Source organism: Cupressus sempervirens, chromosome 4, assembly GCF_028749045.1.
Source record: "Cupressus sempervirens isolate cs-2001-9-10 chromosome 4, ASM2874904v1, whole genome shotgun sequence".
Lineage (NCBI taxonomy): Eukaryota > Viridiplantae > Streptophyta > Pinopsida > Cupressales > Cupressaceae > Cupressus > Cupressus sempervirens.
Genome location: NC_143121.1, coordinates 424,005,935 through 424,033,238, shown reverse-complemented (window position 1 = coordinate 424,033,238; position 27,304 = coordinate 424,005,935). Strand labels below are relative to the sequence as shown.

The window sequence follows — 27,304 nt, the reverse complement described above, 5'->3', positions numbered from 1 at the left end:
GGTGTTCTTTATGATCATCTTTTGTTCCTATCTTATGGGACATTCCCTAGTTTGGAGGCTTCTTCATTCCTTTACTAGTTCTTTCAACATTCTTTCCATCTCTTTTTGGAGTAGGGTTTTTCCCATATAGTTTTCTCTATTTCTCCTCTTTTTAGAGATTTGGTTGTGCTTGGGTATCTCATCAGGCCTTGTTATCTGAAACCCAAATTTACTTTCAGTAGTAGTTTCTAGGTTTTTAGCTACTCCCTAAGTTTATCTTAAGGGGGGGTGTTAGAGTAATAAGATATTGCCTTATTAATTAAATCATTTTGATTTAATTATTAAGTCACTTATTATCTCTAGTTTACTTAAGCTAAACTTTAGGCATATAATAATTAATTATTTTATTATTTATTATCATGCAACCTAAGATATTCCTCTTTAGGGTTTCTAACTTTTAGGTTTTACATTTCTCAATTTATAAGGATGGTAATTGTAAATCTTTTTATTCATTTACTTTTGATAATAACAATTTTTTTTTTGCTCATCAAGAATGTCTCATCAATGGATTTGTGAATTTTAGGCTCCATAGCTTTTGCTTCTCTCTTTCTGTGACTGGTGTTTGCATGTAGGTGATTATTGGGAGCTGTGGGGTTGATCTTTTATCAACTTCAACAATCCAACCACTTTGTTCAGTCAAGTGTAACAGGTTTTGTACAAGCCTTCCACACTTCACCAAAATCAAGATCCTTTAGTTAAAAATTACCTTGAACCCAACCACCTCAATCTACATTTCTATAAGCCAAAGTTGTCTTCTACTAAGAGCATCTACAACTCTATTAGACTTCCCACTCTTGTGTTCCAAAACAAATGTATAACTCTATAAAAACTCAACCCTCTTCAAATGCCTTTGGTTAAATTTTTTCTTAATTATTCAAATATTGTAAAGCTTGATGATCAGTATACAAAACAAAATCCTTAGGAAGAAGAAAGTGTCTCCACTTCTTCAATGCCTGAACTATGGCATAAAATTTCTCATCATAAATTTAATATTTTCTTTTGGCATCATTCAACTTCTCATTGAAATAAGCAATAGGTCTACCTTCTTAGCCCAAAAATGCTCCTATTGCAGTACCACTAGCATCACAATCTACTTGAAACACCTTGTTAAAATCTAGAAGTGCTAAAATAGGTTGCTTTGTAACTTTTTGTTTCAATAGATTAAAATTATTATCTGTTGCTATAGTCCACTTAAATTCTTTCCTATCCCCTCTCATTGTTTCAGCTAAGAGTCCACAAATACTCCTAAAACCTCTTATGAATTTTTTGTAAAAACTATCTAGTTCATGAAAAGATCTTACCTCTGTAGCACTCTTTGAAGTAGGCCATTCAAGGATAGTCTTCACTTTCTCGAGGTCTATTTTCAGACATTCTACTAAAACTACAAATCCTAGGTACACCAACTCCTTCACAAAACTACACTTCTTTAGGTTTATCAACAACTTTTATTTCCTCAATTTATCAAACACCTTTCTAATATTCATCAAATGCTCCTCCAATATCTTACAAAAAGATCAAAATATCATCTAGGTAAACAACAACAACAAACTTACCTAGAAACTCCTTCAGTACTTCATTCATGAGCCTCATGAAAGTGCTCGGTGTATTGGTTAGCACAAAAGGCATGACTAACCACTCGTACAATCCTTCCCTTGTCTTGAACATAGTCTTCCATTAATTTCCTTCTCTTATGTGAATCTGATGATACCTGCTCTTCAGATCTATCTTGTGAAATATACAACTCTACTCAAGTAGTCCATAAATATCATCCATCTGCAGCAATGAAAATCTATACTTGATTGTGATCTTGTTGATAGCCTGCAAATCTATGCACATCCTCCATCCTCCATTCTTATTTGGTGCTAATACTATTGGTACAAAACATGGACTCGGACTCTCTCGAATCAACCCCTTCTACAAAAAACTCATGAAATTGTCTATTCAACTCTTTGCTTTCTACAGGTGTCATTCTGTGTACTTCCTTGTTTGGAAAACTAGCTCCCAGAATCAAATCCATCTAGTGTATGATCTTCCTTAATAGGGGTAATCCATTAGGTACTTTATCTGACACAATATCAGGAAATTCTCCCAATAAATATGCAATGTTTGCAAGTACCTCCTCTACTTCTTTACCATCCTCTGAGATCACAATAAAACACATATGCTCATGCTTCATTCCTTAGAGAAACTCCTTCCATCAACAAAACACATTCTTGCACCACTACATACCTTTTCCTCTTTCTCCTTCAATGGCTTCAACTCATGTTTCACTCCATCCTTTCTTAGAGTGTAGGTATTTGCTTGCTTGTCATGTACAACATGCTTGTCAAACTACCACGGCCTACCCAACAACATATGACATTTGTCCATAGGTATTTTATCACACAATACCTCATCCTAGGAGCTTCTAATCTTGAACTTTACTGAACATTGCTCATTGATTATGACCTTGTGGTCATCTTGCAACCAGGCAATACAGTATGGATGTAGGGGTTTCTACCTCTCCAACTTCAACTTTGTGACCATCATTTCTAACACTAGATTGACAATACTTCCACCATAAATGATCACATCACAACACTTATCTTCACATTTGCAACTTGTGCAAAACAAACTCCTTCTTTGATCAAGTTCATTCTCACCACTCAACAAGACTCTTCTGTTAACTAAGACTTCTCCCCTTTCAACATCTTTAGAATGTGATGATCTGACATCTTCATCAACATGCACAACTCTGCCCTAGCCTTCTATTATCCAATCTGTCCTTCCTTGGCACTGTGAACATTCAAATTCTCTATGCCCTTCTTCACTACAGTGAAAGCATTTTCCATAGAAACCTCCTCTTTTAGATCCGCCCTCTTCCTCTTCCTCTTTCTCTCTCATCTATGTTATTCTAATGATGGAAATGATTGGAATTATTTCCCCTTTGGTTTTGACTACTATTGCTCACCTCATCCTTGTTCTTTTGATCATCATTTCTGCCCTCCATAAGATGGTTCACTAGATCTTCCACTGTGACCTCTTCCACTATTCTTGTTATCAAACTTTTATCTTAGCTTCTCCTTAATTCTTAGGGAATATTGGTATGCCTCCTCAATACTAGTCATTCAAACTAGACTTAGCTCCTCCTGAATGCTTGGCCTTAACTTATTAAGATAACATGTGACTTTCTCCTTATCAACTTCAACATACCATGTTTCGATAAGAGCTTGGTAGAACTCCTTGATATACTCCTGGACAAATCTTCCTACCTGCTTCAACCCTTGTATATTCTTTAGTAGATCAAGCTCATAATCCATGGGAATGAAGTGTCACTTCAATTTAACTCCCATTTGATGATTTTGTCATCCCCTCTTCTATTTCGCTCCAATTGGATCTCCTGCCAACAAATCTTTGTACGACCCTTCAGTTTGGCCTTTGCAAACTTGACCCTATTTGGATCCTCAATATCTTCATATTTAAAGTACTCTTCCAATTCATTGATCTAATCGATCAATTCCTCTAGGTTAAGATTTCCCAAAATGCGAGAATATCAAACTTAGGTCTTTTTCTAATCCTAGAAATGGCTTTAAAGAGATTTTCCTCCTCTTTGTTTAAAACTTCATATTTTAATACTTGATGAACATTTCCTTCTTCCCTTTCATCCTCACTTTCATCATCTCTTATGACAAGATTCATTCCTCTACACATTTTTTCTTGCAATTCTTGCATTTACCTCTAGAGGGCTCTAAAATCCTCATAACACGTACCACTCTCCCACCATGCTCTCTTTGTGGAGGCATCTTTGTGCTTCTGCTAAAACCCTAGTATAAACTACCTCATAATTGATAATCTATCTACACGCTTAGCCCAAACTATGGTCTTGGTGCGAACTGCCTCACAATCGATGATTTGTCTACACACTCAGGAACTCCAGCTCTAATACCACTTGATAAAGGGTGCTCCCCTTAATACCTTGAATACATAACAGAAACAAAGAAATAACAATAGTTTGTGAGAACAAAATATGAGCTTCTTATTATCACCGCAAATTCAGAATTACAATATGCTAACCCACATTGGTGCCTTCATTATAGTAATCTACAAGACAAAGCTGCAAACTATCACCCAGAGTTGTCCTAAACAGTCTATGCGCTTTTCTTAAATAGGCAATTTTATGCCACCCAAGAAGGTTCTAGACATCAAATTTAATACCTGGTGCCAACAGACCTTAACAATACATGTAGAGTTGACCAAATACACCTTTGACATTTATCTTGGAAGTTTTGGTTAGCTCAACTTCAGAAGGACATAACTTTTAAACCGTTGCTCCAATTTTCTATTATAACCCCTTTTTTTGGAATCCTTAGCTTTTGATCTACAGACTCAAATTTGCACAAGCACCCATTTGTTGAGTTTTTAGACCTTATTTGGGCATATTTAGGCCTTCAAAACTGAGCCCAAAGTTTTTGTACCAAAAATTTATATAAAAAATCCACAATAAATTTACCAATACTTATGATATGACATTGAGCCTCAATCGGTAGGTTGATATGACTGAGATGAACGTCTACCTCTAAAATTAGGACATTCTGAGCTCGTATGACTAATTTACTGAGTAACAAGCCTCCATAAAAAACAACTCTGCATTAAGACAACCCTTATTAAAACAAATAAAATGAAATGTTTTTGGTTGATGCAAGATTTATTTTACACACAGGATGCTCCTGCATCAAAAGGTGAGAGTCATAATTTATTAAAATTACTTAATCACACACTCACCCAAGTAACTAAGTCTCTTAGTCCACCTATCTAGTCCATGTCATGTGACTCATCATCTTTGCACCAATAATTAATTAACTATATTTATCATCACCCATGTGTCCTATTTTTGTAGGGTCAAAAATGAGTATGTGTCCTCAAAGAATGAGTCAGAGGAACTTTGTCCTCATGCGACTTGGTCTTTAGAACACAAGTGTGTAGGTGAAAAAGTCCTCCCCATCTTCCCTATCCCATAGGAGTTAGTCAATCAACCTTGTAGAGTCAAAGATGACTCATGAGACACTTGTCCAAGAGTCCTCCTTGAGGCTAAGGTCTTCTCAAGGGTCTTGGTGAGATATGCACATACCTCTCCTCCTATTAAACATCTTCATGTCCACGTGAGAATACCATATTCCCTAGTATTTTTATCACATTCTAACTAAGTCCTTCTTTCTGTCAACCTCCTTAACCAAGTCAATAACATCTGTCCATTTGTCCTACATTTTATCTCCACCATCAGATATTACCACTAAGGCTAGGATCCTCCTAAAGTTTGTAAAGGGAACTCTCATTTTTTCATACAAGATAATAAGAAATCTTAGCAGTAAGCACACTTAGAATTCAAGCAATTTTTATTCTAGCACCCTTTAGCATTCAAGCAATCATCAAGCAATACATAGCATTTTCATAGTCATATCATAGTTTCATTAGGTTCTTAGTTCATCAGTCATCAATCATATTTCATATAGTTTATAGAGCATTCTAGGTTCCTAGAATTGCATTAGAATTCACAATTCTCCAACACCTTGAAGCATCTTGAAGGCAAGAGTTGATTCAAGTCTAAGAGCTCACAAATCTAAGAACTCAAAGTTTGGGAGGACAATGGATGCACATTGTAGCTAGTAAGGTAAAAGTCACATTTTTAGCTTACTTTGTTTGTAATCCTTCATTAGGAGGGCATAATTAGATTACATTAGTTGTTTCATAGCCTTTTATGCATTGTCACGTAATTTTTGCATACAACCCTATCTGAAATTATATAATTGTTATGCGTTTCACAAAATAGGTGGACAAAAATAGATGAAATTGTCCAATTGACTGAAAAAATGAACCAAGAAATCACAAGTTTAATGATTTTTTCATTATTAAGAGACATAAATCATGAAAATATACCTTCAATACCATGGACAAAAATGATGAAAAACAAAGCAAACTGCATGTACACATGAGCATAATCCACCTTTGAACATACAATACAATAGGAAGGAAGCACATGCTATACATGCTATGAAAACTTAGGTTTTTATGGTCACATAATGTTGGACAATGCCTCCAAGAGAAGGCACGTACGTGGCTGACGATGGACATAAAAGGGTAGTGTGTGATGTAGGCAAAGGGTGAATAACTAGGGCCAAAGGCTCACCCAACTATCCAAACCACCCTGCAAGAGTTAACACAATGGAAGCAAACACAAAGAAAAACAACCAAAGGAAGAAAAAGAGTGAAATACTTTCATTGATTTATCAAAACATCTTCATACATGCCCAGCTGTAAGGCCTTCTGGGTTACAGCCAATTACAAATACATTCACATTCAAAGATCCAACTGCAAATTCACACTTTCAGTTCTGCTCTTCAAAATTCCTCTTCTCCAAAAACTTACCTAACTCTAAGCCTAAACACTCTATATATACTTGCCAAAATGGCTTGCAGATTATTCTAGAACATTACATAAGAGGAAGGCCAACCCAAAAACGATCTAGACACATCCCAAGAAAAAGATCTTAACATAATGTCGTGATCAAAAATAAATCCTCCAAGTTGGTTCGCATAAATCATGTCCAAATGCTAACACTCGGCATACATTGGGTAACTCAGGACATGAAGAGTCGCTTGGCATACATTGGGTAACTTGGCACGTGAAGAGTCACTTGGCATACACTAGGTAACTTGGCACATGAAGAGTCACTTGGCATACATTGGATAACTCATCACATGAAGAGTCACTTGGTATACACTGGGTAATCGGCCCATGAAGAGTCACTTGGCATACATTGGGTAACTCAGCACATAAATAGTCACTTGACATACACTGGGTAACTCGACACATGAAGAAACACTCAATCAATAGTAGATTACTATAGTAACTTAGCATCCACTAGAGCTATAGTAACTCAACATCCACTAGAGCTACAATAACTTAGCATCAACATGTAGAATGAACAAAAATAAGCAGGATAACAAGGCAACCCAGGATGCTCCTACACCAGACAACTAGGGTCGAAAGAAATGATTCTCCTGAATCATTAAGATGTCACAATCTGAGTGGAATCCAACTCAGATTGAGAAATCCATGAAGCATCTTCAATAGGCTTGTTCTTTCACTTCATCAAATATTCATGGTAATATTTTTCTCTTGTGCTCTTGCCAACTCTTTGATCCAAATTCTGTTCAACTTCTTCAATCTGCTTCTTAGGATAATCTTCTAATACAACAACTTCATCATCTGACTCATGATACTTATACAAATCAACAATATTGAATATAGGAGATATATCCATGTCATCAGGTAAATCAACTTTCTAAGCATTACTATTATCAAACTTCTTCAAGATCTTACAAGGTCCAAACTTTTTCATCTTTAGTAACTCAACTTCATAAGCATTACCATTGTCAAACTTCTTTAAGATCTTACAAGGTCCAAATTTTTTCATCTTTAGCTTACTATATGTTCCAACTAGAAATCTTCCTTTCTTTAGATGAACTATCACCTCATCACCAATTTGAAAATCATGTTGTCTTCTAGACTGGTCAACATTCTCCTTATACTTCTAATTACTTTGTTCCAACCTCAACTTCACTTCCTTATGCAAAGACTCCATAAAATCAGCAAATTCTTCTCCTGTAGAGCTTTTGTTTTCTTCACCAGCAACATCTCTCAAATCTGATATATCTCTAGGATGCATTCCAGTAATAATCTCAAAAGGTGTTTTCCTTGTACTCCTATTCACAGAATTATTATATGCAAATTCAACTTGTGCCAATACCATCTCCCAAGTACTTGGCTTATTCCCAACTAAACATCTTAGCAAATTGCCCAAGCTTCTATTCACAACCTCCGTCTGTCCATCTGTTTGTGGATGGAATGTAGAATTGAACTTTAGCTCATAACCCATCTTCTTCCACAAAGTCTTCCAAAAATAACCAACAAATTTACTATCTTTGTCTGAAATAATACTTCTTGGTAATCCATGCAATCTCACAATCTCTTTAAAGAAAAGTTTAGCAATATGTTCAGCATCTAATGTCTTCTTACATGGTATGAAATGAGCCATCTTAGAAAATTTGTCCACTACAACAAATATGAAATCATACCCTTTCACTGTTTTAGACAATCTTAAAACAAAATTCATACTGATGTTAGTCCAAGGTTTCTCAGGAACAATAATAGGTGTATATAACCCAGTATTTTGACTCACTCCCTTTGTAACTTGGCAAACTCCACAACTCTTTGCAAATTTCTGAACATCCTTATACGTTTGTAGCCAATAATACTTCTCTTTCAGCAAACTCAATCTCTTATCAATTCCAAAATGTCCAGCCAATCCACCATTATGCTTTTCCTTAATTAGATTCAACCTCATAGAACTTCGAGGAATACACAATTGAATACCTTTGAACAACATACCTTCTTGAATGAAATACTCATCATACTTACTTATGTGATTTGTTAGATTTGGTGCTTTGCACTCTTTCCATGCCTCATAAAAATCAGGATCAACATCATACAACTCTTTCATTTCATCAAAACTAGGAACTTCAACCTTCATTTCAGTCAACAAAGAACATCTTCTACTCAATGCATCAACAACTCTATTAGTAACTCCACTCTTATGCTTGATCACAAATGTAAAACTCTACAAGTACTCAACCTACTTCATATGTCTTTGATTCAATTTATGTTGACTTCCCAAGTATTGTAAAGCTTTATGATCAGTATAATCACAAACTCCTTAGGAATCAAATAATGTCTCCACTTCTTCAATGCTTGAACAATGGCATAAAATTCTTGATCATACATAGAATAATTCTTTTTAGCATTATTCAACTTTTCACTAAAGAAAGCAACAGACTTACCGTCTTGACTTAATACAGCTCCTATTGCATTACCACTTGCATCAAATTCAATTTGAAATACTTTGTTGAAATCAAGTAAAGCCAATACAGGTAATTCAACAACCGTTTGTTTCAAAGTCTCAAAACTCTTATTAGCTCCATGTGTCCACTTGAATTCCTTTTTATCTCCCCTCATTATTTTTAGTCATAGCATTACAAACTGCACTAAAATTCTTTATAAACTTTCTATAAAAAACTAACCAAACCATAAAATGATCTTATCTCACCCACATTCTTAGGTGTAGGCCATTCCAAAATTGCTTTAACCTTCTCAAGATCCATCTTCAAACCATCAACTAAAAACACAAATCCCAAATACACAATCTCCTCTTGCATGAACACTTTTTAAGATTAATTAGCAACTTTTCCTCTTTCAACCTCTACAATGCTTGTCTAATATGTTTAGATGTTCTTCCTTAGTCTTGCTAAATATCAGAATATCATCCAAATAAACAATCACAAACTTACCCAAGAATCTTTTCAGAACTTCATTCATCAACCTCATAAAAGTACTAGGTGTATTAGTCAAACCAAAAGGCATAACCAACCATTCATACAAACCATCTTTTGTCTTGAAAGCAGTCTTCCATTCATCACCTTCTCTGATTCTGATCTAATGATAACCACTCTTCAAATCAATCTTGGTAAAATACTTTGCTCCACTCAAACAATCCATTATGTCATCCATCCTCGATATAGGAAATCTATATTTCACTATGATTTTGTTAATAGCTTTGGAATCAGTACACATTCTCCATTCTCCATTCTTTTTAGGTGCTAATGCAATAGGTACAACACATGGACTCAAGCTTTCTCTGATCAAACCTTTCTGTAACAACTCATGCACTTGTTTGTTAAGCTTTTCATTCTCTATAGGTGTCAATCTATATGGTGCTTTGTTTGGTAAACTAGCTCCAGGAATCAGATCCATACAATGACTTATACTTCTTACTAGAGGTAAACCATTAGGAATATCATCATCAATAATATCTTTATACTCATTCAACAATTCTGTAATTTCTACTAATACTCGATTATCACTATCTGTTGTCACTCGATCATTACTAGCTTTTGCTGCTCGATCATTACTACCAAGATTCGGTCCTCTAGGAACTATGGCAAAACATACTTGATTCTTTTTCATTTCCTTTTCAAATTGTTTCCCATTAACTATGCAAACTTTTATTGTAGTGCAACTAACCTCCTTTGGACTTTAGATCAAAGGCAACAATCTTTGTTTCTTCCCATTTACCCAAACAGTATATTGATTCAATCTTCCATCATGTACAACATATCTATCATATTGCCAAGGTCTACCCAAAAAAATATAACAATAATCCATGGGCATAATATCACAAAAAACTTCATCAAAGTAATGTCCAATTTTGAACTTCACAAGGCATTGTTCACTTACCAATATCTTATGCTCATCTTTGATCCATGAAACATGATAAGGTTTGGGGTGTTTCAGCCTCTACAATTGCAACTTGGTAACCAACTCTTCTGATGCCAAATTTGTAAAACTTCCACTGTCAATGATCACCTTGCAGCATTTTTCAGTCATCTTACATCTGGTCTTGAAAAGAATTCTCCTTAAAACAGGTTTCTCATCACTTCCCTTATTACATAAGGTTCTTCTCACTATCAGATTTTCTCCAGCCTTAGGTCCACTTGGTGAACCCTTATCATCTTCTTGAGGATTTACATTCAAAAGATCAGTCCCTCTTTACCACATCTAAAACAATTACCATGAAATCCACCTCTAGAATAGGAATTGCCTCTTTCGCAATAAGAATTAGTGCCTCCTTGGTAAGAATTACCACTTTTCCATTCGGTCTTGCCTTTGTCATCATTCTTCCATTCAGATTTGCCTTTATCCTACATAGAACTATCAGATCTACCACTTTCTCCATAAGCTCTACCTCTGCCTGTCTAGAATCTACCACCTCTACCTGTTTGTCTTTGTTCATGCTTCTTTGTCAAGATCTCTTTAGCTTTCAATGCATATTGATATGCTTCTTCTACAATTTCCAACTTCACAAAACTTATTTTATCCTGAATTCTAGATCTCAATCCATTAATGTACCTTGCAATTTTCTCAACATCATCATCCACATGTCTAGATTTGATGTCCAATCTATAGAGTTCCTCAGTATATTCTTTCACAGTTATGTCCTTTTGTTTCAAATTTTGCATCTTTTTCAACAAGCTAACTTGTTAATTAGGAAGGAGGAATTTGTTATTTACCTTGTTCACCATCTTTGGCCAAGTTCTAATCTTCTCCTTTCCTCTCCTTTGTCTATCTGTCTGCAAGTGCTCCCACCAAAGTGATGCATGACCTTTTAACTTAGTAACTGCGATCTTCACCTTTCTATTATCATGAGTGTTTTCATACTCAAAGAACTTGTCCATATCAGAGATCCAATCCAACACAACATTGGTATCCAATTTCCCATCGCAAGGAACAACTTCTACAACAAGCTTTGAATTTTCCCTAGACAACACTTGCAACAATCTTTCCTCATCTTGATCTTCTTCAGGTTCTGGATTATGGTCTGGTGTTGCTGCTTCATCATCACTTACATCATCAAGATGTGCTCCTCTCCTTTGGGTTGTCTCCACAGCATCTAATCTGGCTGCAATTTGTCTCAACTGATCCAATATAGCATTATCAATATTATTTCCTCTACCACAAACCATCTTTACAAATCAGGTTCCTGCAAGATCGTAACCCTCTGCAAGTTATAGGTCAAATCTACAGATCTGCCACCCTACAACCAAATTCAAATTAGGGTTCTACACGATCCAATCTCCATAAGGACGAACTCTAAGCTCTGATACCAATTGACGCAGGCAAATGGTGAATAACTAGGGCTAAAGGCTCACCCAGCTATCCAAACCACCTTGCAAGAGTTAACACAACATAAGCAAACACAAAGAACAACAACCAAAGGAGGAAAAAGAGTGAAATGCTTTCATTGATTCATCAAAACATCTTCATACATGCCCAGTTGTAAGGCCTTCTGGGTTACAACCAATTACAAATATATTCACATTCAAAGATCCAACTACAAATTCGCACTTTCAATTCTGCTCTCCATAATTTCTCTTCTCCAAAAACTTACCTAACTCTAAGCCAAAACACTCTATATATACTTGCCAAAATGACTTACAGATTACTCTAGAACATTACATAAGAGGAAGGCCGACCCAACAACGGTCTAGACGCATTTAAAGGAAAAAATTCTAATATAAATGTCGCGATCAAAAATAAATCCCGTAAGTCGACTCGCAAAAATCATGTCCAAATGCTGACACTCGGCATACATTGGGTAACTCGGCATATGAAGTTTCACTTGGCATACACTGGGTAACTCGGCATATGAAGAGTCACTTGGCATACATTGGGTAACTTGACACATGAAGAAACACTTGGTCAACACTAGATTGTTATAGTAACTTGACATCCATTAGAGCTACACTAACTCGACATCCACTAGAGCTATAGTAACTTGGCATTAACATGCAGAATGAACAAAAATGAGTAAGATAATAAAGCAACCCAAGATGCCCCTGCATCAATGTGGTAATTAAGTGGTCACTCATTCCTAGTGCAAAAGTGAAAATGTGAGCAAACCCACATGCCTAAGCACTTACAATTAGATGTTATTTATTTAATCTTGTACTTATTTTAAATTTTAAAAAGTTATCTCTCTAACTACTATTTGACAAGAGTCATGTACATATTGACACTTTTAAATGATTACTTTTTAACCTTTTTATTTATAATGACTTTCCCACGTGCTTAGCCAATATCCAAAAGCTTAATTTAAACAAGTAAATTACATTTAAAAAAACTCAAAATCCAACATGAAAATGGATGTACCGAAAGCCACTACTAGGACATTTGCTAGCACCTTTCCTACCTATATGTAGCGAGATGGGGAACCAAAGCCCACAAGTTTGCCCCATGCGACCCGCAAAAGCTGGTTAATAAAACCCGCCCCACAAGTAACTTAATCGCATATTCCTTCCTTGACTCTCATCTTCTCCGTACAATGCCAATGCTATGACTTAGTAGTAGATGGCTCGCAGCCTCACACACACAAAGGAGAATCTCCCAGCTGCCTCAGCTTGTTCTTCATGGCGGATGGTAAGAGGAAGAAGTGCATGATCATGGAAGGAGGTGAAGATGGATGTGGGGGTCTGGATCAGCTCCCCATGGCACTGCTGCAGAGCATATTGAGCAAGCTGGATGTACCTTCCATATGCGCAGCTGGTGGATCCTGCAAGCTTCTCAACGTCTGTGCAGCTCATACATTCTCCTTCCTTCACTCGTTTCATCTGCTGGTTAGTAACATCAACATTTGACCTCATTAATCTCTATCAATGATACGCATATCTAAATTAAATTTCCTGGACGAGATCAGCACAAACATGCATTTTTTCTTCTAACCAAATCCTCATATATTGATTAGTGTTTGTACGATGAACCCAATAGAATTATCTTAGGTGTTATTTGAAAGCCGGGCTCATTACTTTTTAATAGGTGTTTGGTGGGGTAAAACTTGAACGACCTGCACATTTTTTGTAATTTTAAAGGCTTTTTATGGATTTTACAGAGTTAAACTGAACATCTGCGCATTGTTTGTTATTTTTAAGGGGTTTTATGGATTTGTTAGAGTCAATATGGAGAACCCAATAAAACTATTTAGAAATTCTAAACAGTCTGCAAATATTGTCTTTTATAGGTGTTTCATGCACTTAGATGAGCTAACACAATGAACTCAGTGCAGCTTTTTAGAAATTTTGCGGTCATTATATTAAAGAGGTGTGTGAAAACAGCCAGCACATCGTTTGTTTTTCGGGATTCGATTAAAGCACCATGTCGTCTGTTTACTTTTGGGGTTTCCGTAATAACTTTGCTTTATTTACTTACTCGATCTACATGTTCATACAACAATGTCATCCGTAACATTTGTTATTTGTCCCAATTGAGATTTTTTATTTGATCTCCAACTGTTAGGCTCAGGGCTCTCACTAACACTATATTCTGTGCTTAGCAAAAATCTGGCGAGACTAGATAATCAATTCAATGGCTCTAAATTCCTTGGTATTGAGACCTTGCTAGTCCCTTCCAGATTTGCAGAGGAATGAGCTGAGCACGCAGAGAGGTGTTCAGTGCAATCCTCTTACAGTTATTTAGTCAAATTCCAAGCAGTAAGGGCAATAGAAGTGACGATTTATCCAAATGCCATGTTTGAGGATAACTTTGATACGAAAACGTTACAAAATACGAAGTTCAATAAACTAAAGCCATTAAGAGCTAACACGTAGACAAAGTTTTGCAATAAAAAAAACAAAAGCTTGTTGTAACCAACCTCAGATTCATTTTAGTCATCGTTCGTTGGGAGCTGCTTCGTCAAAATTGAACCCAGAATATCTTTTTTCTGAAATTTACAGTTTTCTAATTAGTAAAGTTGTGCCTAGTTTCTTTACCAGTCTAAGTCTAAAATGTACCCAGCTAGTCCAAGGTGAGTCCATATTTGAGTGCTACATGGCTCAAATTTAGAAAAGAAGGTTGTAACTTTAAAAAGCACAACAATGTGATATGATGCTGACAGTATTATTTGGGAACAAAATTCAAATTTATAGATTAATTTTTAAAAATGCCCAGTGACATATTTATGTGTAAACATATGCTACAGTACCATGATTTGAAGCTTGGATGCTGAGAAATTCTCTAGCAGCGGCTAGGCACTGGTTAATATAATTTGAGGTGGATTACCCTTGTTGCAGTTTGATTACATGAGTAGGTGGATTGGCAAGTGTTGGCACAGCTCCAGTTTTGGTCATGACTCATGAGATTCAAAGCTATAACTTACAAAATTTGAGCAAGGATGTGGAAAAAGAAATCTTCTAGTGGGTTGAGAGGGTGTGAAGGTGGGTCTGATATGCTCAATTGACATTTGGCATGCTCATGAGCTAGGAGGTGAGCTTTTGCGTTACCTTTGATTTCTGTTTCTGGGGGCCATGTGATTTAGGATCGAGTCTAATCATCCCAACCATCCAACTTGTACAATTCCAAAAATATTTACCTCTTGGTACATGGATATGAGATCCCGAGTTATTACAAATTCTAATAAATTATATTATAGATTTGTCTTGTATAGTTGATATGATAACAGAAAAATTGGAAAGAAGAGCTTTTCTTATGGATTGAGAAGTATTCCGATCTGGAATATATTTTTAATTGTTGTTTCTCACTGCTCTATGATATTGAAAGCTCGTTTGGATTAGGTTTGTGTTGCTTTATCACAGAGTTAATTTACTGCTTTATTTTTGCTTAGTGCCAAAATGCAAAGGTCGGAAGTTTTTTGAGTACTGTTTTGCTTTTATTAAAAGGGTAATTAACATTATACTGTTTATCTGAGTTGAGAGCTTCTATGATTTTTTTTTCAATATCTTTCTGTTAATTGGGAGGCTGTTCTAGAGGATGATTTCATCAGTCTGTGCAATTACTGTTTGCCATGCTTTGTTGGTTTATATTTTTGTTTCTGAGCTGTTGAGGCTAAGAGTTCAAATGTAACCCATGCTTGTTAGAATGCAAGTTCAATGTGCAGCCGTGGAATCTCCAATTTGGGAACATGCACTAGTGCAGATGATCTTTGTGGTCTTTGGATGTCACCTATTTTGAGGAGGAAACTATATAACACTGCGATTGATAAAAGTCTAATGGTCAAAACTTCTGTGTATTTGTTTCTGTGGGCGCGACTCAGACACTGAATCTGTATCACTATCCTTCAAACACACTGCCTCACATTTCTGGATAGAATACAGAGCAAGTTGTAATATATTTAAAAGATTTTAGCAGAAACTATAATTAAGAAGAAAATAATTCTTCGCAAATAATATTTAGAACATGCCTAAGCAGCAGAATAGCAATTTGTTGGACGAAATGTCTGAGGAGGATCTGTTGGATTTTGTATTTTTGAGCCAATAATCATTCCTGGAAGCTGTTGAAGGTTTTAGTCTATAAAGGTGAAGTTTTACATGCATTGAACTTTTTCTTCTCTAATCTTAAAGAAAGGAGCATGATTTTTATGGCTTTAGATGATTGCCTTATGCTATATGGTTTGTTAAATTGTAATAAAAATTATTTCCAACAGACCAAAGGAGACCTTAGTAAAGATTTGTTTGGAGGAACAATTTGGTTTTGTCAACAGCTTATAGATGGTGGGTGGCATTGCCCTAACCGGGTTGAATAGTTCAAGAACCACTTCAGCTCTTTGTTAGCTTCAATTTCCATCTTAATTAGTGGGCCATTCTCACAATAATTCAATAATGTTTTTCCTCAAGAAGCTTTTGCCAGGTTGACCTTGATTACCCACATATTCATTGTAATGATAGAGCAATTGGGAAAATATATCTCAGAAGGTTAATCAGTTATTACTGATTTAAGGTGATCCAGTCATGTTCTTGCATTTTGCTAACTAAATCTTTGTAATTTCAAGACTTAACTGTTAAAGAGATGGCACAGACAAATACAATTCTAAGAATTTTTGGTGAGATATAAGATATTACAGATCTCTCTCCCTGTGTCTGTCTCTTCCTCTGTCTTTTTCTCTGTGTTAGTGCTTATTCCAAATTCCAACTTTTAAGTCAAGACATCCTTTTCAATAAAGTTACTGCGAGTTCTCCTGGTGGAAAGAACTGACAAGATGAAGGATTGTTATTATATATTTGATAAGCTGAGTGGAAAGCTGGATTTCTGTTAGCAAGGTTAGTTCCCCTGGTAGATAGGAATATTCTAAATAAACTTGCTTTGTATGTGGTTCTTATATATGTATTTTTCATTTGTTTTCCCTTAAAAGGCATTCCTAAGGAATTCAAAAGTATTTTAAAAAAGTTCCTTTGGAAATGAACTCGGGAGGGCTCTGAGTCACACATTATCTGTTGGGAGGAGATCTGCAAACCAGTCAGAGTTGAGTCTCTTCAACACGACACTGTAATATGTTTGACTTGTGAGTTGAACTGCTTTAGGTGGTTCAATCGTTTCTATTATGATATTTTTAAAAGAAACAGTTGTGAACTAAAGTTGAAAATAGAAACTACCTAATGAACCAAAGATTAACTAAGGTGTCCATAAAGAAACATTATAATATTCTAATACCCTCCTCTAATGATCATCATCTAAATGTTGTCTTCTGGTCACAAAATCTTCAGAACAATCTGCTGATGCTGATACCCCTCTTGGATCTGCAAAATGTTAATGACCAAGAAGCCATCCATCCAGAAAACAACAGAGAAGGGTGCTCCCTTCTTCATAAAGTTTTGCAAAAAGAGACAAAAGACTGCATTGACCCTACCACTGAGGTGAGTCTGCCACTAACCCTCCTAGAATCAACGAAACATCTGACCAGAAATCATCACAACATCCAACCTGATGTTGGATAACGGAGCTGCTCTTCCATGGAGACAGATAGACACTATGAACAACTAGCACAATTTAGAGGAAAAATTGGCAAACCTTCCAAACTTTGCAGATGAGTAGGAAATCTCAAAACAAATTGCAAGATGCTATAATTTGAAGTTTACAAAGCATTGATTTTGAGGCTAAAAATCAATGAAAACTCCACAATTTTTGAGGTGAAAAATTGATCAAAATTCAACACGATTTTTGAGCTGAAAAAACAATCAAAACCAAGCAGAATCTGAGACATGGATAACAGAATACAAAACTCCGTTTTTGAAGAAAAATGATAAAACCCAACATATAATTTTTGATTTAAAAAAAAAATTAAAGGCCATCCGAAAACCCATCAAATAATTTTTGAGCTAAAATATTTAAACCCAATAGAGAAATCTTCATCCGGCAAAACATGAGACTTCACATGGTCAAACAGCATATGCAAGTGCATGCAACTACATGCAACTTTTGAAAATCAGAGACTTAACTACATGCAACCTTTGAAAATCAGAGACTTTTGCTCAAACCAAGAAATCACGCAATCAAAACCCTTGACCAATGTTGTGATTTTCAGGAAAAATATGTGAAGACAACCCACAAAATTTAATAAAATACCTCCAACTATTTTTATTTCAAAAACTAAAAAAACAAATTTCTAGGAAAAAATTCCAGATCAAAAGAGGCTCAATTTGCTAAATCTTATGAAATCCCATTGACCCGCTTTGCTACCATGTTATGGTAAATCGATGTTGTTGTAGTATTAAATAGAGGAGGTCCTATTTAGATTTACAAAGACAATGGTATTAAAAGAAACAATCGTGAACTAAGATGATAGAAACTATCTAAAAACCTAAAGCTTAACTAAGATGACCATTAATGAAACATTATAATATTCTAATAGTACAAATGGATAGTAATATTTAATTGAAATCTGTTCATGCATATATTCATTTACTTTTGTTACATGATTTAATTATGGCATTTTCTATAAGAAGGATTAACTGAAACTTGGATTATTGTAATTATAATTACTATATTAAAGATATCCTTTTATAATTCACGGCTACACACAATGTCATTCTATCTTTGAGTTATAGCATGGATGAATGCCATTGAGATTAGACTTGAAGTCATTATTGTTATAGTTTCACAGTTGAACAAAATCTTTTTTCATCATATTGCTACTTGCAATTGACAGATCAATCAGTATGCCTATTGATGATCTGTTAAAAATAGGTGCTCTTGGGGGATGTGACGACAAAGATTACTAATCAAGTACCATGCAAAAGGACATAAAATCTACCCAAAGCCTAATTAGATTCACCAGGTTATCAGATTCTGATGGTCCATATTCAAAATTTGTTTAAGGCATGAGAATTGTTCAAAATAAACTGTTTGAATTTTTCTTAATATAGCATATTGTATGAAACTAATTATAGATATAGAATAATTTGGGGGATACAATAAAGACTTTACAGTGCCCATATGTGTGTGGAGACGCTAACATTGTTGATTTATCTTCATCAAGAGCAGTGGTGTGGGGTATATAAAACAGTTTTTGAGTCTAATTGGGAGTTAAATTTAGATTGGTTAGAGATTACATCATACATTCAGCACCTTGGTATAGAGTAGAGCTTCTGTAGGAGGCAGGAAAAGTGGTGCTGATGAGAGGCACATGGTATTGCCAAAATGTTAAGAGGATTTGGGAGATGTTGGATTGCTCAATACTGTTTAATATTATACTGGTTATATGATCTTAATTGAAAGTTAAAATTGATTTGACAAAGAATGTTTTAGTTCTAAAGTTTATTGACCTGAACCATGTTGTTTTAATCTTTATTGCAGGACCTTTCTGCTACAGTTGAAATGTTGCAGCATTTAATTCCTTCCAATACAGCTCTTAGAAGTCTTAAATTAGATTGTGCCCAACTTGACAATTCATCCATCAAGTATCTTGCCATCCCACAACTGGAAGAACTCTCTCTTCAGAGCTGTGACAGTTTTAGTGCCGAACTTCTTTTTGAGATTGGTGAAAATTGCAAAAAACTGAGGTGGGTATTTAAATTGGTTTTGGTTTGAATATTTACTGGCTAAATGTACAGTCTTTTAGCATTATCTAACTAAAAGATGCTGCAGGAGTACATTTCCATTTATGCAACCTTACATTTGTACTTCATTTCCATTATGGTCCAGAACCCATGTTGTGCAATATGGCTCCATACATGTTGATGTGCCTTGCAGGTTAATTTTTTGACTGCAAAATAACGAAGGTTTCTATTGTGTTTCCATTTCCAACTGTCAATAATTCTTCTTATGCTTAATAAAGGAATGAAGGTAAGGGAAGGCCAGTCTCCAGAAATAAGGGAGGATTGTGAGGTCCCCATCAAATACTGAATTCTTGTTGTTAGGGGAATAATTTGGTAGAACTTTCTTCAGAGGTCAGCTTATGAAATTTGTATACAGCAAATCTAAGAAAGTAACTATTCTAAATTCTCACCCTTTTCTGTTGACAACAATATCTACATTCTTCATCACTGTCAAATTTAATACTTTCAGCTCATATTTGTTTCATTTTTCCTCTTTACATTCCCATAATCACTATATTTTCCACATTAGTAATTTATTCATAATCAGAGTTCCTGCATCTTCAAAGTTTTATATTCATTTAGAGTTATCATAATACTGCTTTCCTTGTTAATTATAAACTTGCTCATCATATCTGTGTTCGAGTGGATGGCTTTAATTTGTCAGCATACTTAACTGCTAATTGGCTTCATCTAGATAATTGCACTGTTATACTTTACTATTGTTATTTTAATTATGATTAGCTAGAGATATCAGGTTAAGATAAGATATGGTAAAAGACAGTAACTTGCTCATTCACATCTGTGCTTCAATGGGTGGGTTTAATTTGTGATGCAGTCAAGATCCGGGGTCTTATCAAACTACCCAATCTTGCAGCCCTTGATTGTCATCCCACCCACATAAACACATTTAAATAAACCTTGAAACAAAGAACAATTACATATATATTGAGGGTTACAAGAGACAAATTCAGAAATTCGTAACCTCATGCCTTCACACCTTCTTGGCTTCACACCTGATTTGAAGTCTTGATATTTTTCTTTATCCTATGGCACTCACGGCTGTCTTGAAAACCTCAAACATTCCTACAAATCTATTCTTTTTATTTCTCTATTCCTCGCTTCTTGGGAAGCTAATTTCTCACACCTTTATTGAGCATAGAGTAACCTGCAAATTCTCTCTCCAACTTTGCCACAGTTGATTGCCTCACTTAAACATCATCAAAGGCTGGATGCTAACACATCAAACACATTGGATAAGAAATTGAAGTTGGATAGTAGTCTGTTGAATTGTCCTTTCAAGTTGTGAACAACTTATAGTGAACTTTATCATTGCATTAAGATCATAAAAGAACTTCATCATCCTTCTCCCCCGTATCTGCTCTGCTCTTCTTCCTCAATGTGGAATCTGTTCCACCACAGTCCAACCTCCCCTGCCAATTACAACTCTCACTCTAATTTGCACTTGTGGGATCCACATCACCATTTTCAGCCACCTTTACCATGTACCTGTACTATTCACTACAGCACCATACTTTTGTTTCTCTACACACAGATCAACACTAAACACAATCCATCTCGATATTCACTTTCTTTTCTAACTGTACACTTATTACATTAGATTCCTCAATATACAAATCCTCCTTTATAAATTCAAGAATGTGTAGTTAAACCTCTTCCGCTATTGTCACTGCAACGTTCTTTTTCTCACTCTCTACTACAATATTTTTGTATTTATACAATCCATTCGCTTCTTCAAATAATAATGAAAGATATGGTCTGTTACCTCTTTCTCTGTCGCTGTTGCCACATCTTCTTTACTGTCATGCAACTCCATTTACAAATGCGTCTTTGATAAAAACAAAATAAGAGACTCCTTCATACCCATATATTTGTCTTCTCCTCTCTTTTCCATTGCAGCTTTAATTTCCTTCAAGCCTCAAATCATATCCCTCATTTCATTCATTCCAGCCATTTACATTCTTTCTTTCTTGACAAGGAATGAAATTCCTATGGGATTGCTCACAACTGACCTTAAAGTCTTGCACTTTTTTATCTTCACATATAATTTCCAACCTACAACAAAAATTACATGCACATCTATCCTCTAGCCAACTCAGATTTTCATAATACACACCTTCCACTTCCTTTACCCATTCCCACTTCTTTTACCCACTCTCTCTTAATGGAGGAATTATGTACCCCTCATATCCAGCTTCAATCCCTTTCGGAGGATGACCAAAAGATCCCATACACATCCCAACTATCTGAAGGTATTATGTAATGCCCCCTTTTGCCTAGCACGTCAATAAACCATGGATAATACTGCTAGCCTATTAGTTTTTTCCCATAGGCTGAAGCATCAAGTTAATAAAAGGGATAAGGTGATTATTAAATAAAAGGGGCAAAAAAGCTGTAGTGGTTGTTCATAAGAATTTGATTATTCATTGGCAATTATTATAAAGGGGCCAATTTAAATTATGACTTAAGCCTTTCCTAGGCCATGAGGGTGAATTATTAAATGTGAGTCAAATATTATTAATTGACAATTGCCTACGTTACTAAATAAAAGAATTAGAAAAAGGAAGCCAATGATGGCTTTTTGGAGGCTCTATAAAGAAGTTTGATCAGGAATAATTATTCATGCTATCGATCAATGAATTTTGCTCTGCAAGAATTGACTTTTGCTTTTCAAGACAAAAGCCCTGAAAGGTTCATGCTTGGACGCAACCCCAAGTAAATGGTAATTCTTCAATCCATTAGGAGACATTAATGGAGACTAGGTCTATTATAGGAACTGAGATAGTTATTATCTGCTGACGAAAGAACAGAAATTTGATTGACATTCAATAATTCCATTCCTTTTCTTGTCTAAACAATCAATAAGTTTCAGTAGATCCACTGGAAGTTATGAAGATCAGTTATAGAGGAAATTGGCATGTTAAAGCTTAACATTAATATCAATTCTTGAAATTACAGGTGCTGCAGACAGAATTAGTTGGTCATGTAAGTCGGACCTTTTTTAGCAAGGTTGCATGGGTACGTGGGTACGGGAACGGGTACGGGTACGCATATTTTTCAAAATAGGGGACAGGGGTACATGTGTATGACTAATTTTTTCTATATAATTAATATTTTATAGAAAATATAAAAATCAAAATATCTGTCATGAGTCATGACATTGAGCATTCAAAACAAAAAATTTGAAAATATGAGCCATAAGTCAAATATATATATATATATGCTATTGCTGAATGTTTAAAGTATTTTTCATAATAGGGGACGGAGGTACTTGGGTATGTCAAACTTATTTAAAAATTATACTTTAATATTTATAAAAAAAATCTGAAATTATGAGTCATGACAATGGTTTTTCAAAACAAGAACAGTGGTAAAGTTTGCAAATGTAATGTACTGTTTTCAGTTTCAGATTTTCTATATGTTTGAAATAATAATACATGATAAATGCTTAGATGCATAACAAAGAAGGCAGACTTTAAACATGGACAAGAAGATCCTAAACCATATGACAGTGACATATTGCAAATGATAAAACTTATGATTTGAACAGTGATAAAGTTTATTGTTAATGAGTATCAAAGTTTCAAACTGATTTGTATTGAATTAAGTTTGATAAACAACAAGCTCATACAAAAACAAAAAACCAAAAAAAAAAATCAGAATCTTAATCAAGGTCCTTAGCTATGATGCTCTCCACTGAGTACCCGGTACGTGGGATATGTGTACGCGGTACTTGGGTACGTGGGTATGAGTACCGATGCAACCTTGTTTTTTAGCTTTTTGATGTAAGGGTGCGGTCTCATTTGGGTGCTTCAAGATCTATTTTTATGGAACGGGTGGTTCTGTGTAGTCAAAACAAGTTTGCTGTAGAATTAATTGGAGTCTTCTCCTTAAAAGTAGTAGCCTCTACTTTTTATGATACAGGTTTGAGTGGGTGGAAAAGGTGGGGGGCTAGAAATTGCCCCATTAGCTTAGGCTTTTTTCCCAGCTTGTTGTCAATTATATAAAATTTCCAATTTTTATCAATAATTTTTTATAACCTTTTTATATATTTAGTCAAGTGAATTGAATATGTTGAATTAAAAAAATTAATGAGATTACCTACTTCCATAAATGCAGGAGCTTACCCACTTCAAAATAATCCTAAAAAATCTCAGTAGCAAAGTCCCCCCTCCATGGAACCACACCCTAAGTAATTACATTGCATGTAAGAGAAAATCCCAAATGTTTGCATGAAAGTTCAGATTTCCTCAACTCTGTTGTTATTTGTGAAAAATTAAATGTTTTTCTGTTTTTCTCATAAGAATAGCGAGATAGGATATTTCATGCTAGTGTAGATTGTCTCACATTTGGGCCATATATCTACACACTAAAGAACGCTAGCTCTGACATTTTTGTCAGTCAAAGATTGAAGGGCCTTATCAAGCTATCCAATCTTGCAACCTTCGCATATTGTCCCACCCACAGAAACACATTTGAAACAGATCTTGAAACGAATTTGTATTACAAAATCTTTCAAGAACAATTACATATATGGAAGATTACAACAAGAGAATTAAATATTTTGCAATACATCGAAGCAATTTTTAATTCTGCCTAGGAGTCTTCGAATCTTAATTATTTTGCACGTTCGTGGCTTAACTCTTATTTGGAGTCTGATATTTTTCTTCATCCCACACCTCTCATGGCTGCCTTAAATGCCACAATCATACCTGCAAACTCAATTCTTTTTTTCCTATCCCTCTCTTCTTGGCAAGCTAGTTTCTCACATTCATTCGGTTTGCTATAGCAACCTGCGAGTTCTCTTTCGAACCTTGCTGCTGTTAGTTGTTGCTCTTTAACATAATCAAAAGTGGAATGCTACTAAATCAATTTCTCGGCATGCTTCACTGCTAATTGATTTTGTCCAGATTATTGCACTGTTGCTTTCCTTTATTAGTGTTAATTTCAATCATGATTTGCTAGAGGTATCAGGTTGAGAGATGATAAAAGACGGTAATTAATTTTGTGAATTATGTCTAGTTTTGTTACTGACTACAATTCTATTTTGGTAACGTTGGGATTCTACTGAACATAACCAGATCATTGTCCATTGAGCTGGGCTGGATAGATGACAAACCAGATATTTGGAGTTACACAGCTGGGCTTGAACAGTTGCTCAGAGGTTGCTCTCAATTAGAAGTAAGCTTTAATTTTCATGCCTAGATTTATTTTTTGAGATCGGGATATATCTGGTCATGCTTTGAAGAAGATGCATATTTAAACTGTTCAAGAAATATCTGGTTGGTGTGAGTAATCCAGATTCCAAAATTAAAGAAAAAGCCTAGATAGTGTGAATTAGGGTATGGAACAACTACATGCTCACCACCACCCCCACCCCCACATCCACATCCACATCAGAGACACAAAGGCATACACACAAATTGTGATTATTCGTCCAATAAATGCTAAATTCAAATACATTATTGATCAGTCTGTTCATTCACAGACATAATTAAGCACACATACACAAGCACACACACCTGCACGTGCATTCACACATACAGGACATGCATCCATATTTGTCTGCACACATTTCCAAGAATTTATGATTCTTTATGTTGATTTTTTTGGTATGAATGTTCCTGTTGTCAATGAGAATCACAAGATGCTACTTACAGTTGCTGTCACTTGGAGATTGTTGAAATTTATTTTAGAGATTGTCTAATGCAAAGTAAGATGCAGTTATTTTGAGTCCAGTTATTGGGTTTGAAACTATCTCAAGTTATTGTAATGGATTATGGCTGTATGGTTTCTGCAGTCTCTTTGCTTGGTGTTTGATGGATCACCATTTGATAATCATAAGTTTGCTGCAATTTGGGGGTTGGCTGCACCAACGCTTAAGGTCCTTGATCTTGGTTATGTATTAGAGAAAGATGTGAAAGAAATGTTTAACTTAAAAAATTCCAATCTTAGCAAACCTCTGCTTCGTCACTCTACCATTCAAATGAAGGAGGATATGAACAGAGTTTTTCCAAGCTTACAGAAACTGTGTCTAGCCTTAGATTGGATCTCAGATTCTCTCATGGGTATTATCTCCAAAAATCTACCCTTTCTCACTCATTTGGATCTTCGAGATGAACCTGTTGAAGAACCGTATGCAGCTGTGGACTTGACAAACTGGGGAATTCAACAAACCAGTGGGTGCTCAAGATTGCGACATTTGTCATTAGTTCGAAGCCAAGAGTTCTGTCCTACATCCTTTAAAAGGGTTAATGATCTTGGGATTCTTTTAATGGCAGAAAATTGCTCAAATTTGGAAAGTATAAGGCTTGGTGGTTTTTGCCGTATTACAGATGCAGGTTTCCGGGCTATTCTACATGCATGCCCAAACTTGCAAAAGCTTGAATTGTTGCGCACAACTCAGCTAACAGATCTGGTATTTCATGATATTTCTGCAACTCCCCTTTCCCTAGCTCACGTAAGCTTGAGGTCCTGCGATTTAATTACTGACTTTTCTATTATAAATTTGGCATACTGCAAAAATCTACAAGTTCTTGATTTAAAGGGTTGCAGGGGTGTAGGGGATGATTCCCTCAAGGCTGTCTCAATCCTCACAAAATTGAAAACATTGCAATTGAACAGTTCTGATATCAGTGATCTTGGCTTATCCTATTTAGGAAGTGGCAAGGCTCCTCTGGTATCACTCTCTTTGAGAAGCTGTCAAAGAGTAACTCACAGGGGCATATCTTCTCTAGTGGCTGGTTCCCTTGTTCAAACATTGCGAAACCTTGACTTGTCAAATATTCCAAATTTAACTGATAATGCTATTCTAGCCTTAGTCAAGAGTGGGGTGCAGATTGTGGAACTTCGACTAAGGGAATGCCCACGTATTAGTGATACATCTGTGATAGCACTTGCATCAATGCAGATTCCGGGCCAAGGATATGGATGCACACTAAGATTATTGGATATATATAATAGTGGCGGTATCACAAAACTTTCATTTTTATGGTTTAAAAAACCTTACTTTTCAAGATTAAGATGGTTGGGTATAGGACTAAACTTGAATGGAGATATGATAGATACACTGGGAAGGAACCGACCATTGTTGCGAATATCTCAGGGTCATGAATTAGACCGGGGCCGGCAAGATCTGTCAGATGGCTTTTTCAGGCATGATATTGAGGAAGAAGATGAGCTCGAGCAGTGGCTGAGGAATGAAGAAGATCAGAATGAAGATGACGATGAAATTGAACAATGGTTACGAGTGGTAGATGACGTTGCTCTTCCTTGATTATTTCTGTATGGATGTGAAATGCAATTTAAGATACTTTTAAGGAGGTGCATCTGGTCTCAGGTGCCCTTTGTTTTATTAAAACAAAAACTGTAAACAATACCATTTGGCTTGATATATCAAGTTTATTCCTGTAATATTTCTGTATTTCGTCAGATATTCTGTAAAACGTTATGGTACTTAATTTATGAGTGCTTAAGAATGTCTTCATCTTTATTTACGTTTTTTCCCTTTGATCGTAGTATCAATTTAACGTTGTAGATAGAAATAATAAAATAATATAGTTTCCTATATTTTCTCTATCATTATTAGGATTACATGGTGTTTTCTGCTTGAATATGAAGTATACCCAACAAATATTCACTTCAGTTTTAACAATGCAATATATACATCACTATTTTTTCGGTTAGGAATATTAATTTTTGAAGTTTTAATTAATCCACTGGGACAAATGATTATAATCATTTAGCAGCATAGTCAAACAGAAGACTGTTCAACA

General features: G+C 35.4%; 1 protein-coding gene across 1 annotated transcript; it reads left to right on the top strand.

Annotated features, from left to right (window-relative positions):
* Positions 1–12,913: 12,913 nt before the first annotated feature.
* Positions 12,914–27,007, top strand: LOC149561845 (F-box/RNI-like superfamily protein). The gene is made up of 4 exons (XM_089825375.1): positions 12,914–13,304; positions 19,270–19,475; positions 24,611–24,710; positions 25,330–27,007. The coding sequence occupies exons 1-4, from the start codon at positions 13,098–13,100 to the stop codon at positions 26,803–26,805; spliced, it is 1,989 nt and encodes a 662-aa protein (XP_089681501.1). The 5' UTR covers positions 12,914–13,097; the 3' UTR covers positions 26,806–27,007.
* Positions 27,008–27,304: the final 297 nt, after the last annotated feature.